This window comes from Coregonus clupeaformis, unplaced genomic scaffold (genome assembly GCF_020615455.1).
Source record: "Coregonus clupeaformis isolate EN_2021a unplaced genomic scaffold, ASM2061545v1 scaf0010, whole genome shotgun sequence".
In the NCBI taxonomy this organism is placed as follows: Eukaryota; Metazoa; Chordata; class Actinopteri; order Salmoniformes; family Salmonidae; genus Coregonus; species Coregonus clupeaformis.
The window spans coordinates 709,116-726,311 of NW_025533465.1; the positions used below are offsets into that span (position 1 = coordinate 709,116).

At 48.1% G+C, this 17,196-nt stretch overlaps 1 protein-coding gene across 3 annotated transcripts in view; it reads right to left on the reverse strand.

Annotated features, from left to right (window-relative positions):
• LOC121551033 (microtubule-associated serine/threonine-protein kinase 1-like) overlaps window positions 1-17,196 on the reverse strand; it is a 68,218-nt gene that overhangs the window by 4,016 nt on the left and 47,006 nt on the right. For all 3 annotated transcript variants that reach the window (XM_045212384.1, XM_045212385.1, XM_045212383.1), the window contains exons 6-19: window positions 16,413-16,649; window positions 15,779-15,988; window positions 15,062-15,163; window positions 11,963-12,095; window positions 11,766-11,833; window positions 11,279-11,355; window positions 10,907-11,115; window positions 10,644-10,782; window positions 10,386-10,518; window positions 9,619-9,784; window positions 9,408-9,509; window positions 9,111-9,233; window positions 8,471-8,580; window positions 164-324 (exon numbers count right to left, since the gene is read on the reverse strand). In XM_045212384.1, the coding sequence (XP_045068319.1) occupies window positions 164-324; window positions 8,471-8,580; window positions 9,111-9,233; window positions 9,408-9,509; window positions 9,619-9,784; window positions 10,386-10,518; window positions 10,644-10,782; window positions 10,907-11,115; window positions 11,279-11,355; window positions 11,766-11,833; window positions 11,963-12,095; window positions 15,062-15,163; window positions 15,779-15,988; window positions 16,413-16,649 (1,970 nt within the window). The remainder of the gene's footprint in view (window positions 1-163; window positions 325-8,470; window positions 8,581-9,110; window positions 9,234-9,407; window positions 9,510-9,618; window positions 9,785-10,385; window positions 10,519-10,643; window positions 10,783-10,906; window positions 11,116-11,278; window positions 11,356-11,765; window positions 11,834-11,962; window positions 12,096-15,061; window positions 15,164-15,778; window positions 15,989-16,412; window positions 16,650-17,196) is intronic.

The window sequence follows — 17,196 nt, forward strand, 5'->3', positions numbered from 1 at the left end:
AACAACGCAGCACAGAATTGATTTATTGTATTTATGAAAACAAACAATGACTAATGATAATGAGAGCCTTGATAATGAGGGCCAACAATGTCACGTTTCCTACTTTTTAAGCGAGGTAAGAGGGCACTAGTACTAGTCAGAGCACAGTAGTGGTCATACTCACATCTCAGGTGATCCTGTCCTCCAGCTCTTATCTCTCAAGGTCAGGCTGCCCAGGCTCTCTCTCTTTGCCACCCAGTCCTCCCTGGGTCCCTTGTGCTCCCGCCGGGTCACTGTCGGGGGCTTGTGCTCCAGCTGGGACAGGTGCTCCATGCTGCTGTACACCTGTAGTTCCCAACAGAGAGAGGGTGCATAAGCTTTCAGCACCCACAGAGGGAAAAATTACACATTTTCCCATGATTCTTTGTTTTAAAATGGGTTCACTGGCATAATTAGCTTTCAGAGTTTAGTCAAGAAGGGGAGATCTGAGCAGAAAGAGACATATATGAGGCATGTGTGTCAATAAAACCCAAGGTTACGAAAGAGGTTCTTTCATGACTTAGTCTACCATGTGTGATAGTCACATAAAGTCAGTTGACTCAGTTAACACAGTCTGTCGTAGATGGCCGCGACCGGGAGACCCATGGGGCGGCACACAATTGGCCCAGCGTCGTCCAGGGTAGGGGAGGGAATGGCTGGCAAGGATGTAGCTCAGTTGGTAGAGCATGGCGTTTGCAACGCCCGGGTTGTGGGTTTGTTTCCCATGGGGGGCCAGTATGAAAAATAAAATAATGTATGCACTCACTAACTGTAAGTAGCTCTGGATAAGAGCGTCTGCTAAATGACTAAAATGTAAAATGTAAAGGATTATGAGATTTATTGACAGGCTTTAGAGAAGACACGTTTACTTGGCCTAGACTGGTACAATGAGGTTCATCTAGTTCAGCAAGGAGTGTTGTAGAAGGGAGGTGAGACAGAAGAACTGATTAGGCCGAAGAATAGGTTTTACCGTAAACTTCAATTAATAGCCCGGGCATTTATTTGCTTGAATCACTGAACACAACAGGCGCTTATTAGAGACAGGCTTCTATTTGAGCCAGGCGTCTATTTCCTTAATGCAGACAGCTTTTGCTTATTTATATAGTTAATTGTTTAATTCCAGCATTCACTTCCAGCATTTTAATCAATTTCTTCATTTTCTGCACTAATGTGTTATCATTTGCACACTGTGCCACGTTTCTTTTGTCTTAGTATGCCTCTAATAAAAAATAAAAACGATTAGTTACCGGAGTGTAACTCCAGTTCTATGAGTGGAGCGGAGCCCCATAGGGGAGCTCTGCTCCTAGTGGTTTACCCTCTGCCCTACGGCAGCAGCAGCCTGAGACAAAATTATGCACACACCTACAGCCAATAGGAGTACAGGTGTCCCTATAAGAGGGGATGCCTCCCCTCAATCAGCCTCCCGAGATATTTTTCTTCAGCGAGACTAGAGAGGGTCGGCAGGGCCTTAAGTCCTATGGGGCTCCGCTCCACTCATAGAACTGGAGTTACACTCCGGTAACTAATCGTTCTATATCGTGGAGCTCCGCCCCCATAGGGGAGCTCTGCTCCTAGTGGTTTAAGGCGGAGCGTAGCGCTCCCAAAATGTACTCCCTGCCGAGCCTAACACTTCCCATCGAAACGAGAAAGTCAGGCCTAGCAATGGCTGCAACCGAGTCCCGCAGTACTGCAACTAAAAACCCCTACGGGCGTCACAATATACCGCGTCATCGGTTAAAGACCCGCCCCACCTAGTCCAATGGCAATGCCAATGACTAGTGGGCAGATCACCAGAATAGAAGCCATACTAATCTGTACAAGCAGATAGATGTGCCTCAATATCCTGTGAAAACACTACCGACCACTAATGGAATGACACCAAGTGTCACTCTACATTGTAAACGCGGTAGACCGCCTCACTCACTCAATGGAATCCCAGAGATTAGTGGGCAGGAACAAAAACATGAGTCATACTAACTGAACAAGCAGATAGATGACCTCACATTCTGTTAATCAACGCATGCCTCTACTGTACTGACCCTGTCAGTCAGGATTCATGCCACATAATATGTTTTCCTATCCAAAGCGGACCTGATGGAAACCTTGTCCATAGTCCTGCTTTTCCCTCTCTTCCTAGCTCAAGATCTCCCTTCAGCTATGCTGAGTACAGACCGAGCCAAAGAGTTAGAAAACACATCTGTCAAAAAACATGTCTTCCTAACCAAAGCGGACCTGATGGAAACCTGTGTCCACAGTCCTGCTTCTCCTCTCTTTCTTGCTCAAGATCTCCCTTCAGCCACGCTGAGTACAGATCGAGCCAGAGAATTAGAAGACATATCTAAGAGATAGAAACGGATAAATGGAGACGGCGTCGACCAGGATGCTGCTCTACATATATCCTCTACTCCTGTTCCTCTGAAAAGGGCAGTAGAAGCCGCTACTCCACGAGTGGAGTGAGCTCTGATACCCTGAGGCAATTGCCGCCCCGCTGCCTCATAAGCTGTCTCAATGCCTTCACAAAGCCAATGAGACAACCTCTGTTTTGAAAGTGGTCTACCTAGTGCAGCCGCACCGTGACACACAAACAACTGAGGCGATGACCTAATCGCTGCTGTGCGCTCGACGTAACACGCCAAAGCGCGTACCGGGCACAGGCGATGGAGCTTTTCCTCACTCCTCTCTCTATGAGGAGGAGGAGAAAAAGCCCACAGCTCCACGGTCTGTGACCTATATGAACTCTTAATAATCTTCGGCACAAATGCCGGGTTAGGACGTAACACTGCTCTGCTCAGGTCACCATTGATGGCCAAGCAGTCAGGTCTCGTCGAAAGAGCACACAAATCACTGACCCGCTTAGCTGTAGTCAAAGCGAGCAACAGTGCTGTCTTTATAGACAGCATCTTGAGGGGTATTTGATTCAATGGCTCGAACGGCGACTTACATAGCGCTCGAGTACCAAAGCCAAATCCCACTGAGGAAGCGTGACTCTAGGTGTTGGCCTAAGTCGCCGCGTTCCTAATAGGAAGCGTTTCACTAGAGGGTGGCTAAAGACATTGTCTCTGCCAAAACCCTCATGACAAGCTGAAATCGCTGCTGCAAACACTCTAATCGTGGCAGGCGATTTTTGCTTATCAAACATGAGCTGTAGAAAAGAGAGAATACTCTCCACCTGACAGCTCATGGGGTCTACACCTTGTGTGACACACCATCGTGAAAACACGTTCCATCTACTGGCATACATCTTAGAAGTGGAACTGGCACGTGAACCCTGTATGGTCCTGATCACTGCATCAGATAACCCACGGCGTTCTAGCCTGTCCCACTCAGCAGCCAGGCCTTCAGTGGTTGGCCGATTATGGGCAATTTCCCTATCGTGCCAGCCGCCTGAGACAACGCGTCCCGTCGATGTGGAATTGGCCAAGGTGGCGCAATCAACATCTGACTCATCTCCGCAAACCAAGGAGCCCCCGGGCGATCGGGCGCTATCAGTATCACTGACAGCCCCCCTGACCTCACCCTGGCTAGCAGTGGGAGAATGCAGGACAGCGGAGGGAATGCATGCAGGAGAACTCTCGGCCACGGTTGGTGCGCAAAGGCGTCCCTTCCCAGTGGCGGTTCGTCCTGTTCCCTCAGAGAGAACCACAGAGGACATTGCGCGTTCACGCGTGACGCGAATAGGTCCACCTCGGCTCTCCCGAATTGTTCCCAAATCTGGAGAACAATGTCTGGATGCAGACACCACTCGTCGTCTCGAGGACCCCCTCTTGACATGAGGTCTGCTCCTACGTTCAAGTACCCCGGAATGTGTGCTGCTCTCAATGAGCGAAGGTGCTCGTGAGCCCACAGCCACAATTCCTCTGCCGCCCGATGGAGAGCAGGAGACCTGACTCCTCCCTGGCGATTTATGTGGGCTACTGTGGTCCGGTTGTCTGACCAGACCAGCACATCGCGACCCCGAAGGGTAGACGCGAAGTGGGTCAGAACCAGTCGAACCGTTTCCAACTCCAGGAGGTTGATGTGACGACCTGATTGAGGCCACACACCTATCGCTTGTGTCTGACATGTTCCTCCCCATCCCGTCAGGGACGCATCCGTGAATACTGGGATGTGAGAGGACACCTTTCCTATCGGGACTCCGTGCGTGAGAACGCGCGAGTTTCTCCAATAGTTTAGGTCTGCACTGAGCGAGAGGGGAACCACCACCAACCGATGACGTTGACGCAATGGGTCTAGTCTTAGTTGGGCGAACCATCGCTGCATCCTGCGCATATGCAGGAGTCCCAGTGGAACCACAGAGTGGGCTGACGACATGAGACCCAAAAGTGACATGATCGACAGCGCCGTCACCGTGTGATTCGGACGACACTTCCTTAGGGCTAGCAACAAGGCTACCCTTCGGGGGTCCGAGATTCGGGCCCTCATCCTCACAGTGTCTAGCTGTATCCCCAGATAGACAATCTGATGAGTGGGCCAGGGCGCGCTCTTTTTCCAATTCACAGCAAACCCCAGACTTGTGAGATGCATCACTGTCTGTGTTGTGTGAGTGATCGCCAGCTCTGCTGACGGGGCGAGAACCAGTAGGTCGTCCAGGTAGGCTAGTAGCCGTATTCCCTGACGACGCAACGGTTCCAATGCCGCCTCCACACACTTGGAAAATGTGCGAGGTGCCAGGGCGTACCCAAATGGCATCCTCGTGTATTCGTACGCCACCCCTTGAAAGGCGAACCGCAGAAACTTCCTGTGACGCGGCTGAACCGGCACATGAAAGTACGCGTCCTTTAGGTCTATGCTCGTACAAAAGTCCCCTCTCTGGACACATTCCAGCAGACGTTTTGTCGTTAGCATTCGGAAGGGCCGTTTGGCTATGCTCTCGTTGAGAATGCGTAAATCCAAAATCGGCCTCACTCCCCCCGTCTTTTTGGGCACTAGGAAATAAGGCGAATATAGCCCTTTGTTCCTTTGCTCCCGGGGAACTGCTGTCACCGCCTCCTTCGCCAAAAGTTCCGTAATCTCTGTCATCAGAGCGGCCACTTTGTCTGGCGTTTTCATCACCGTCTCCACCACTCCCCTGAACGGGGGTGGGGTCCGGTGGAATTGGAGGGCATAACCCTTCTGCAACGTCTGTTCTAGCCAGCGTGAGAGGGTGCAGCTTCTTCGCCACTGCCAGCAATGCAGAGAAAGCGGCTGGGCGCGAAGCTGTGGTGCATCCAGTAGGAAGGACCTGTATTCCTCTATGGCCCTTACCGCCACTGTTCCCCAACATTGAAGTGGTGGAACAGCCCAAGGTGGGCCTCCCGTGAAAGGGAGAGGAACTATCGATGCGTTCTGAGAAAGAAAGAGGAGTAGGGACGTCGGTTAAACCCGTAACCGTCGTATTCCTGCCCTCCTTGAACGCATCGCGGGTCTGAATTGCGCTGACCGAGGCCACAGCCTGCAGCAGGGCACCATCCCCAGCAAGCAATTGCGTCATCTTAGGTGACTGCAATTCGCTATCAGAGCCCTTCACTACAGTACTCCTAGAAGTCTGTAGTATGAGGTCTCTATGAGGTAAAACAAGGCGGCGCCTTGATACCTTCTTGACTTTCACCTTCTGTGTGTGTTCAACACTGCACCCCTGGTGGGTTGATTCACGCTCAGTGTTGTGAGTACTGGCTCGTTCTGTCAGGGGAGCTGATACTTTGGTTATACCCATAACGCTAGTAATCCTGCCCTCTGTGAACGTAGCATGGGTCTGATAGCTGCTGTCCCCAGATAGCTGCTGTGTTACAATGCCTGGGGGTGCCGATACTCTGGGCACCTTGGTGACTGCGGTAATCGGGCCCTCCGTGAACGCAGCATGGGTCTGGCTCGTACTAGTGGAGACCTTAGTCTGTGCTAGTGCGCCATCCCCAAATAGCGGCTGCGTCCTCATGTCAGAATCTGACCGGGACTGCTGCCTTCTATGTAAAGCACTTCTTATACGTGAAGTGTGATGTGACGACCTGATTGAGGTCTTCTGGATACCTACTCTTAGTGCCTGTTCAGCAACGCACCCTCGGTGGGCTGAACGGCTCTTAGATTGGTAAGGAAGAGAGGGTGAGATTTGAACGCTCTCGGACGTATTATGGAAAAGAGGCTCTTTTTTGACAAAGTCAGGTGGAGCCAACTCTTTATTAAACACATCAACAAAGGCATTAACATCAACACCCATCCCTTCAACCGAAGGGTGGGGGGGGAACAGTGGGCACGTTCGACACCATCGATGCGTCCTCCATCCTCTCCCCCGCGTCCCGTCACGTACGCCTCCTCTTGCCTCCCTTGGAGGGCCAGGTCGGCATCCTCGTCACCTCCCTCGCCGGCTGTAGTGGGGCTACCGTAGCTGCTGGGAGGGCCGGGCCCGTTCCCTTGCTGCTCGTGGCCGCCGGATGACGCCGACACGCCGCCTCGTCGTAGACCCCGGTCTACTTAGAGGGGCGGAGGTAGATGGCCTTTGGGGAGGAGGGGGCCGAGTCGTCCTGCCAACGGCAGGTGCTTGGCCAACTGCTTCTTCTCCTCCTCTAACTTAGAGAAACGCTCCGTCGCCTCTTTGACTGCGACCCCAAAGAGGCCGTCGTCAGAGAGGGGGGCGTTCAAGAGAGACGTCCTGTCTGCCTCTTTCATGGATGTCAATGACAACCAGAGGTGTCGTTCCCCGACCACCGAAGTGGCCATGGATCTCCCCGCGCAGACTGCGGACGCCTGTGTCAGGTGGAGTATAGCGCCAGAAATTCTGGACGCCTCCTCCACCTCCTCCGGTGCCATCTCTGTCTTACCCGTGGTTAAATGGGACAGAGAGGCCGCCAAGAGGGAAATGTTGTTAGCTGCTGCTACAGCTTGGGCTCCCAACCCAAAATACTTCTCTAACAGCTGTGCTGTGAGTCGGTCCTTCTGGGATGGCAACGTGGCCTTCTTGGAAGAGGGCCAAGGGCTCGAACCCGGTACGAGATACGCCGCCATGGCGCTCTCTAACCTGGGGATTCCCTGACCCTGAAACCTTCCTTCCACTCTCGTGAATGGGAGATACGCTTTTACAGGCGAACGCGCCGCTAAAGGTGCCTCCCACGAGCCCTCAACGTACCTAGCCAAAGAAGGCATGGCAGGAGCCACTGGCTCTGCCGCCTTCCTTGGCCTGGAATAAGGACCGCCCTCCATCATATCAACCTCCGGTGCGGAGGGAAGAGGGGGCAGCCTTATTACCAGCCGTTGAGCAGCTCTCTCAATGAGACCCGGAAAGTCCGATCTCAGAGAGGCTGCAGCGAAAGAGAGAGCTTCTGATCTCTCAGAGCTCGTATCCCCCTTCGCTATAGGGACTACAAGCCCTCTCGCTCTCCAAAGGAAAGGGGGGGGCTTGAAAGTATGAGGGACGGGGTCCGACTGTTCCATTGGAATGCCAGACTCTTCCTCAAAGTCCCTATCTTCCCCCGAGTCTGCGCCGTCGGACGACGCCTCTGAAGCAGAGGCTAGTATCGACAGCACATCCTCAAGGGGGATGTCCTCCCTGAAAAACGCCCAACGCTGCTTCCTCTCCTTTAAAGAAAGGAGGGCGCAGGAGGCGCAATTCGGGGGACTGCAGACGCCTTCCTTGGCATGCTGGGATCCCAAACACACGAAACATAGGTCGTGGTGGTCACCGGCCGCCATGGAAGTGCATCTGCACTGAGCTCTGAAAAGAGCTTTTGGGGGTGGAAAATCTCCCGGTGTGCTCATTTAGACGACGTTGATGACTGGAATATCAACGGCGTTTTCGTCCTGAGTCTTCGTGCTTCGTCTCTTCTTGGCTCTTCAGTCTAGTCATCCAGTCGCTGAAGAAAAAGGGAGGCTGATTGAGGGGAGGCATCCCCTCTTATAGGGACACCTGTACTCCTATTGGCTGTAGGTGTGTGCATAATTTTGTCTCAGGCTGCTGCTGCCGTAGGGCAGAGGGTAAACCACTAGGAGCAGAGCTCCCCTATGGGGCGGAACTCCACGATATAGAACCATTGATAGAATAATTATCCTCCTCTTTGACTGTGCATTTGTTCGGCAGTTCTTACCTTCGCCACTAGAGCGATCAGCTGATTTCTGGGGGGTCTGTACTCCTGAAGTTGTTGACTGTTTTTGTGCTTGTCTGTTAGCTAGCAGTTCTCATCTGTTAGTAGCCAAAGGCTAGCAGTTTCTTACTGGCGATAAAAACTGATGATTGCCATCCTTTTTTCGAGTCATTACTGAATTATCTAATGTAACAAATCAAACATTAAACCTCGTAAACAATTCATGGTAATTCATGGTAACGTTGTAAACAACTCATTTAGACCCAGCGTTTATTTGAAACAGCCGTTTATTTGCTGAAATGTGTGCCGATGGCCGGCTATTAAAAGGGACAGGCGGCTATTTGAGACAGCGTTTAATTGAAGTTTTAAGGTAAGTTTAAGGATGAGTAAGTGTAGAGTTTGACCTTGCTGAAGCGAGGGGAGCAGGAGGAGAAACGGCGGATCTCGACAGGTTCATCATCATTGGTGTCGTCCTCGTCATAAGAGTGGACGTGGTGGTAGCGGTCCGAGCGGGCTGGGGACGGAGTAGGACAGGGTGTTACACACATACAAATGCAAACAGACAAATTGGACAAGTACATCAAAGCTCCAAACACAGCTAGTTCTTATCTCTATCCCTTATACCAGTGGTATTCAATGTCGGGGAACTGCAGTTATTTTTTTAGGAACAAAAAATTAAGAGTAAATATTATTGTATGGGACAATAAACAAACCTTTTTGAGTAATACAATTTTATTGAGTAAATGTATTTATTGGTTTCTTAGATAAGAGATTCAAATGTTATTGAAGGTTATTTGTTAATGTAAAAACCAACATTTACTGATGAAGGTTTTGTCATTAGATTAGGGGTGGAGTGGGCTGGGGTCACAAGAAATTGTTGCAAAAAAATGGTGTCCCCAGAAATTCTGGAGAAGAGAATGGTGTCCCCGCTGAAATTATTTAAATACTACTGCCTTATGGTGATTCTATACATTAAGAATGCAACGAGTCAGCACAGTTCCCCTCCATGTAGCCAGGGGGCAGTGCAGTTAGAGAGAGACTCACTGTCGAAGTAGCTGGTATCCTCCTCTGACTCTAGGTGGGGGATGAACTCAGCCTTCTGTCTCAGCAGACTGTTCCAGTCCAGTTCAGTGAAGAATGAGTGCTGCTTCACCTCAAATGCACCACCTGGGGCAGCGAGAGAGAATTAAAGGGAGAGGGGGAGGGGGAGAGAGGGAGAGAGATAAGGTGTGTGTTGTTGAGTGAATCTATATTTTCACTATGAATGGACAGTTTGGTCCATCTCTGTTACAGCATACGTCTGATGTTAAGCATGTTGTCAACATGCACGTGTATGCAGACCTGTGCCCAGTCGGACCAGTGGGTTGGTCTGAAGTAGAGTAGAGATCAGATGCTGAGCATCGGCAGGAAGAGCCTCATCACCTTCTGGCCACACTATGTCATCTACAAGAGACAGAGATAAGTTGCATTGGACAATGTAGAAGTGAGAAATATGGCTTCAAAATGTCTGCAAGATGCTGCTCAATGAACCCACTAACCCCCAACTTCTCACCTGTGATGACCTGTCCAAAGAGCTCCTCAGGCGTGTCTCCAAAGAAGGGCACACAGCCCACCAGAAACTCATAGAGGATGATGCCCATAGCCCACCAGTCCACTGGCTTCCCATAGCCCTGTCTCAGGATCACCTCCGGGGCAATGTACTCTGGCGTGCCACACACCTGATGGAGGACAGAACCACAGAGCTCCTATGAGAGGTTCTATATTCATATATATGGATAAAACACTGCTGGTGAGATGCTAAGGCCAGTCTCTCTCAAAATGTGAGTGGGAGACACGTGTGGCCAATACACGTTTCTGCCTAAATGAGGGGATCAATGCGAGAATGCCAGGATGAAACATGAAAGCTCTGGATGTTGTGTTTTCATGTGCAGATGGGTATTCATCAAATGCTAACAGATCTGTGGCTGTGAGAAAGCCGAGCCAATAAATAATTGGGGATTTAATTGAAGCAGTACCATTCAAAGGGTGGGAAAAACAAAACATCTGAAAAGACAGCTGATTATAATAACTGAGGAATATTTGGTTATCATTTTGTTAGATGTTGATCATTTCATTTATTCATGCTTTGACAACTATATGCACACATTTTTAAATTCAGCATTTATTAATTAATTTGTCTAGAAATAAATAAATCAAAAAGTGATTGTTTCTTTCTGTCTGAATGGTTATGGAAAATGTAGAAATTAAAATATATTACTGCAAAGTCATTGTGTATACTGTGGTGGTTATAAGTTTCTCTGCTCTATATACAGTGCACACCTGTTTGTCTAGGAACTCCCTGGTGTCCTTCTCGATGTGTCCCTCGTACAGGTTGGTGGTGAGGCTCATCAGACCCATCTTAGACAGGCCGAAGTCAGTCAGTTTGATGTGCCCCATGGAAGTGATCAGAAGACTGGGGACAGACAGATCAAAGGTTACCTGAAACACTCTTCATGTTTGTAATATAATCAAACTTTGAGTTCACCCCAATGAGTCCCATCTGATAATTGTTCAATGACAACACAAGTGAGGTCTTACTTGTCTGGTTTGAGGTCGCGGTGCACAATGCCATAGTTGTGAATGTACTCCAGCGCTAGGACGGTCTCTGCAAAGTACATGCGCGCCATCTCCACAGGCAATGCCCCAATGTTTTTCAGCAGGGTGGCACAGTCTCCCCCTGACAACAGATAATACGTGATCAGACTGACTGCTAGCATTCCCATCCCCAGCAATGTCCTAAATGCTGCTCTTGTCCTAAACAGACAAGTAATGGTGTCCAGTATATTATTGCGTTAACTTACCCTCTACATACTCCATGACCATACAGAGGTGTCTGCGGGTCTCGAAGGAGCAGAACATGGAGACCACGAAGGGGTTCTCAGCGAAGGTCAGTATGTCTCTCTCTACGAAGGCCTGCTGGATCTGGTTCCTCAGTATCAGGTTCTGCTTGTTGATCTTCTTCATGGCGAAACGCTGACGGGTCTCCAGGTGACGGACCAGGTAAACAGCTCTGGAGACACACACGCATACACACAGTTAATAATCAGATATTTTACACATTTTACTGAGTAAATCCAGTGTTTTCTGTTAAAACCATTCAATGGACATCAACAAGATGGCTCATATACATGTGCTAATGTAACATTCATATGCATGAACACACCCACACTCACCCGTAGGCTCCATTGCTGATCAGCTTAATGGTCTGGAAGTCAGCCTCTTCGGGCGGCTTCATGGCTCTCATCTTGCCCTGAGGGAGAGAACATGACAACAGGGTAAGACAAGACTGGATCTGGCCAGACCTCCAACACCAGGCCCACAGGAGTGACGTCTTCTCTATGTTCCCCCAGTGCTACCCTTGTCTTCCTGACTTCTTGTCCACTTAGCTGAATTTTGGCACCTGTCCTAATGGTTGAAGGATGGCTGATTGCAGGCATACAAAGCACTAGAGGATATCCTGCTTTTGACTTCAGACTCTAATTAAAGCAAATGGACTCAATTGCGTAGATTAATGTCCACTGTGCCAAGTAGAGGAAGCAGTCATATTTATTACAGCCAGTAGGGCCTTGGACTACAGTTTGACTTAACCCAAAGGGACAGAGAGAGGGGGGTTGATGGTGGGTGGGCTGGGGAGAGGTGGAGTAGGGACAAGGTTCTCACCTCTGTTGAGTCGTCTGTTTCTGGTGTGAGAGGTCCCTCACTGTCGTAGCTGTCCAGATTAACAATTTCTGAGGACAGACAGAGGGAGTAAATATGAGCTCCATTTCAGCAATACACAGAGTGACAGAGCAACAGTAGTCAACACAAGTCAAGGTTTCCTCTTTCTCTTTTTCTCTTGGACTCATTCTCTCGCTCACCCTCTATAGGGTCTCTGGTCAGTCCCAGCTGGCTGATAATGTAGCGAGGGATGTCCGTCTTCATCAGGTGTCCCTCCTTGGCGTGGTCCTCTGCTGCCTCCATCAGGTGGTAGAACTCCTCTGGATTAAACTCCTGGGGGACAGGAAGAGGGGTACCACATTCAGTGTGACACAGGTATAACACTACTTTTATCAAGATAGAACTATCCTGAACCAAAATATAAACGCAACATGTAAAGCGCTGGTCCCATGTTTCATGAGCTGAAATAGAATATCCCCGACATTTTCCATATGCACAAAAAGCTTATTTCTCTCAAATTGTGTGCACAAATTTGTTTACATTCCTGTTAGTGAGCATTTCTCTTTACCAAGATAATCCATCCACCTGACAAGGGTGTATTGGAGATTTTTAGTTAACTACTCTGTCTCACTTAAGGGCAGACAACATAACAAACCAATTATATTAATTATTCATGTTGTAGAATGAAATGCTTATATGCCCTATATGCCTATGGATTAAGAACAAATAAAAGGGTTCCATGATGAAATGGCTCTATAGGTATTTTTCCATTACATATGTTATAATATGCTTAACAATAGTAGAGACATTTATTTAGTGCAAATGCTGTGCTTCTGAGAAAGGATGGTTCCCTCTAGCTCCCTGCAGCTGGTCTGGCGTGTAGTCAAGGACTTGGGATGGAGATAAACTTCAGGAACAGATAGACCTGTATTGTTTCCATTTCTTGTTGCTTCTGAGTAACCTGGTCACACGGTCAGGACAAAGATATGACATGAAAAGGAGACCAAGCAGACATGGGGATAGACAGGAAAGAAGCTAGACAAAGAAACCATAGTGGCTCAGATATGATATGAAAAGATGAAGCTGTATAAAAAGAGAGCTCCAAGTCTGGGACGGCAGTTGCTCTGCAGACCAACTCGGCTCTATTGCTTGTGTAATAAAGTCTATCTTGATTCTACAAAAACTCTGAAAGTACTCTGTTTGTTTGATAATTTTCTACAACAGGTAGCATATCAAGAAGCTGATTAAACAGCCAAATTCATTACACAGGTGGTGCACCTTGTGTTGAGGACAATAAAAGGCCACTTAAAAAATTTGCAGATTTGTCACACAATACAATGCCACAGATGTCTCAAGTTTTGAGGGAGTGTGCAATTGGCGTGCTGACTGCAGGAATGTCCACCAGAGCTGTTGTCAGAGAATTGAATGTTAATTTCTCTACCGTAAGCTGCCTCCAATGTCATTTTAGAGAATTTGGCAGTATGTCCAACCGGCCTCACAACCGCAGACCACATGTAACCATGCCAGCCCAGGACCTCCACATCTGGCTTCTTCACCTGCGGGATCGTCTCAGACCAGCCACCCGGACTGCTGATGAAACTGAAGAGAATTTCTGTCTGTAATAAAGCCCTTTTGTGGGGAAAAACTCATTCTGATTGGCTGGGCCTGGCTCCCTAGTGGCTGGGCCTAACTGCCAAGTGAGTGGGCCTATGCCCTCCCAGGCCCACCCATGGCTGCACCCCTGCCCAGTCATGTGAAATCGATAGATTAGGGCCTAATTTATTTATTTAAATTGACTGATTTCCTTATATTAACTGTAACTCAGTAAAAATGAAATTGTTGCATTTATATTTTTGTTCTGTATAATTGTATTGCCTGCGCTTCAGACGGCTATATTGGTCCGCTAATACAGGACCAGTAAAGGCCCAGTGCACTACTTTTGTGAATATATTTTTTCCAAATAAATTAAACAACACATTTTTTTTTTCTTCTGTTTTTTCAGGGGGTGCCCCAGCACCCTCAGCACCCCTACTTCCCACAGCTATGCATGCACCGAATACATGTTTACAATTGAATGGGTTTCCATCAAATTTTTTACTTCACTGATGGTATTGGCACAGTACTGTATCTGCGCTGTTGGCTAGAGCACACGTATAGCCTACATCATGGGTATTCAACTGTTAACCTACGAGGTCTGGAGCCTGCTGGTTTTCTGTTTTAAGTTATTAAATGCACCCACATGGTGTCCCAGGTCTAAATCAGTCTCTGATTAGAGGGGAACAATGAAAAAACGCAGTGGAACTGGCTTCGAGGTCCAGAGTTGAGTTGATGAGATTATTATGGACAAAAGAGCGAGATTATTTTTATTTGTCAAACGGCAGTCAAGCATCGATGATCATGTCACCAGAATAAGACCCTTGATCGTTATTGGAAAGGAGCATCAAGCTCATCACCTTGCACTTTCACCTCCCTGTAAAGTTCATCATCAATTATTTAATTTGTAGCCTAATAAACTGCATGCTTCCCCGACGAGTAGTAGTGGGAGGACTACACAACATGTCATCACGTGACTCCAAGTTTACGTTAATGGGTTATTATTTCAATATTTGAGCATAAAAGCCTTTCCACCGTCATTTCTCGCATAATTAATTTTACAGACACAAAAAGATCCCACCTTGTCAAGCGTTTTTTGTTTTGTCGACATTTGGAAAGTTTAATGAAACATTTTCTGTTTCCATCAGTCCTGTCATTACATTTTTTTATCCAACATGTACTTTACTCGCATAAAAAGGTTGAATGGAAACCTGGTTTATGAGGCCTGCCGGCTGCGTTCACCCAGAGGACAGGATTACTGCTCTGCCAGAGACCTTGAGTCAGTCTGGGCTACACACACAGGCTCAAACTTTAAATGACACAGTCATGGTCTGTGAGACTCAGACAGCACTTCAGGGGGCCGCTGGTATTTGTAATACTGTAGCGAGGCAAATTTAATTTTAATCTAAATGCAAATGTAGTCACTAGCCAGGCAGATTGGGCCTTTTATCGAGGTGCTTAGTTGGAGCTCAGTATTTTTGCCCCTACTGTGTAATAAACCCTCCTGTTTCAATGTTTATAATGGAACCGCAAATGAGTGTTTGTGCTCATATTTATTTAAGGAAATTAATTTGTCTTTGGTCCAGGCCAGGGATATGGTCTGTTAAATACTTAGTGGGGCCATGGACCGTGAATGTGACTGAACACGCCAGTGACCATTACCATGACCGTGACTGTGTTAAGAGAGTTATGTGTTCTATTCTCACCAGGCACTCCAGCAGCCTTGCTGGGCGAGAGATGATGATGAGGAGCTTCTTCACCAGCTCTGTGACGAAGGCCACCTCTGAGCTCTCTGATCGCTCATACGCCTGAGAGAGAGAGAAATAGATGGACGAAGAGAGCGAGAGAGGGAAATGTAGAGGGAGAGAGAGAGAAGTAGAGAGAGAGAGAGAGAGAGAGAGAGAGACAGAGACAGACAGAAAAAAAATAAAATAAATCCAATCTTTGGAGCAACGTGGGATGTGAGAACAGTCATATTCCAGGCAAAACTAATCCAATCAAACAGAATACTGGCAACCCATAATAATCAGACCGATTTAATCAACCCGTCAAACCGGGAGTGCAGATGAAGTTCCTTGATATCTTCTATCTGCTCAGACAAATCACACGCACTATTACACAATAGCCATATTTTACTCCTTTCCTCGTTCTTATCCTACTGAAAGGCGTAGTGCTGCCATTTGAAATGAGATGATAGGAACTAAATGTGCCTCTCAGCAGCCTGCAGCTAGGCCACCCAGACCTGAGGAGAGCCTGATATGAAGACAATGTAGCTCACATGCAACAATTCCACTCAGGGCTATGCTGATGTTAACACTGCAACATAAGACTGGCTTCTGGGCAGCTCAATAACCCCAGAACTGGCCTGTCATGGCACCTATCATGACATCTTAGCCTATACTTGCAGCGTTTCTGTGACTCACATCATTGAGCAGCTTCTCCAGGTTCTCCTGCAGCTCAAAGAAGTAGACGGTGGTGATGAGGCCCTCGCGAGCCTTGGACAGGCAGTCTCTGGACAGCTCTGCTATCTGATGGTGGATGAAGCTGATGACCCCGTCGGCCAGCGGCAGCACGCTCTCAGGGGAGAAGGCATTGATGAACTCTGCTAGATGCTCCTCCATCTGAGCCGTGGCCTGGGAGATGGGGGAGGAGAGAGGGAGAGACAAGAAACAGAGTTAGGAGAGTTCACCTTTTACCTATTTCATATTTTACATTCAAAACTGAAATAGTTAAGTTCTGCTCCATTGACCCGTGGTATTTCCATCATTCTCACTTACACCCGTTTAAAAATAGACATAACTTCTGACATACAAATCAGAGGGTGACAGCATTTACCTAATTTCCCCTCTGAAACATCAAACTTCATATTTATTTTTATCTCTGACATACAGTACCACAATGAGCAAACATCATAACCTGCTTCCTTTTGATACCAGTCTGCTCTAACCAATCCTTATCCTTACTTGCACTTGAAAGTGTGAGAGAAAATTATGTTTTGTGTGTGTGTGTGTGTGTGTGTGTGTGTGCATGTGCGTCTGTGCATGTGTCATGTCTTACCTTGGGGAAGCGCTCCTTGTACACATGGTTCATCATGACGATCTCATTGTCATAGCAGGAGGGGGAGCGTCCAGGACTGAGGCTGCGGGAACGCGGGCGCATATGGGGTGAGCAGCGGCCCCCGTCGTCGTCGGCGATGCTCTCGGTGCTGCCGAAGTGCTTGGACAGGAAGTGCAGCTCGTCCATGGTGGGCTGGAAGGGCAGCTGGTGCAGCCGCTCCTGAGATGAGCTGGAGGACTGGAGGGGGAGGAAGAGAGGGAGGAGAAAGAGAAGGGCGGAAGAGTGGAGGAGTTGGACAGAAGACAAAAGAGGATGAAAGTTAGAACATCAAAAACCAGCAAAAAAAAGTGATGTTCTCTCATACATGAAATCCAGTTATTGTATTGGCCAGAACCATAGCTAGTTATGTGCTCTGGTGGCTCTGGTAGTGGCTATACTGGGGAGTCGGGACAGTTAACCTCGTCCAACTGTCTCACCTCTGAGAGACAGAGAGAGACACTAATGAAGTGAGCCCAGCACAAGGGGCTGCTACATTAATCTGTCTCTTTCAGACACAGACTCATTTACCTGCTGAGTCAAAGCAATGGGACTTAACATTCACCACTAACCACAGGATCAATCCCAAATCAATCCCAATTGGCATCCCTGCTTAAAACAATCAGGACAAGGGTGGATGGAAGGAGGGGGAAGATTATCTCTGTCACGGCATTTCATGGTTATAAATGTTCTGTTATTCATCGATGCTGCTTTCTTTATATGTCTGCCAGGGTATTGAAAAAGCATT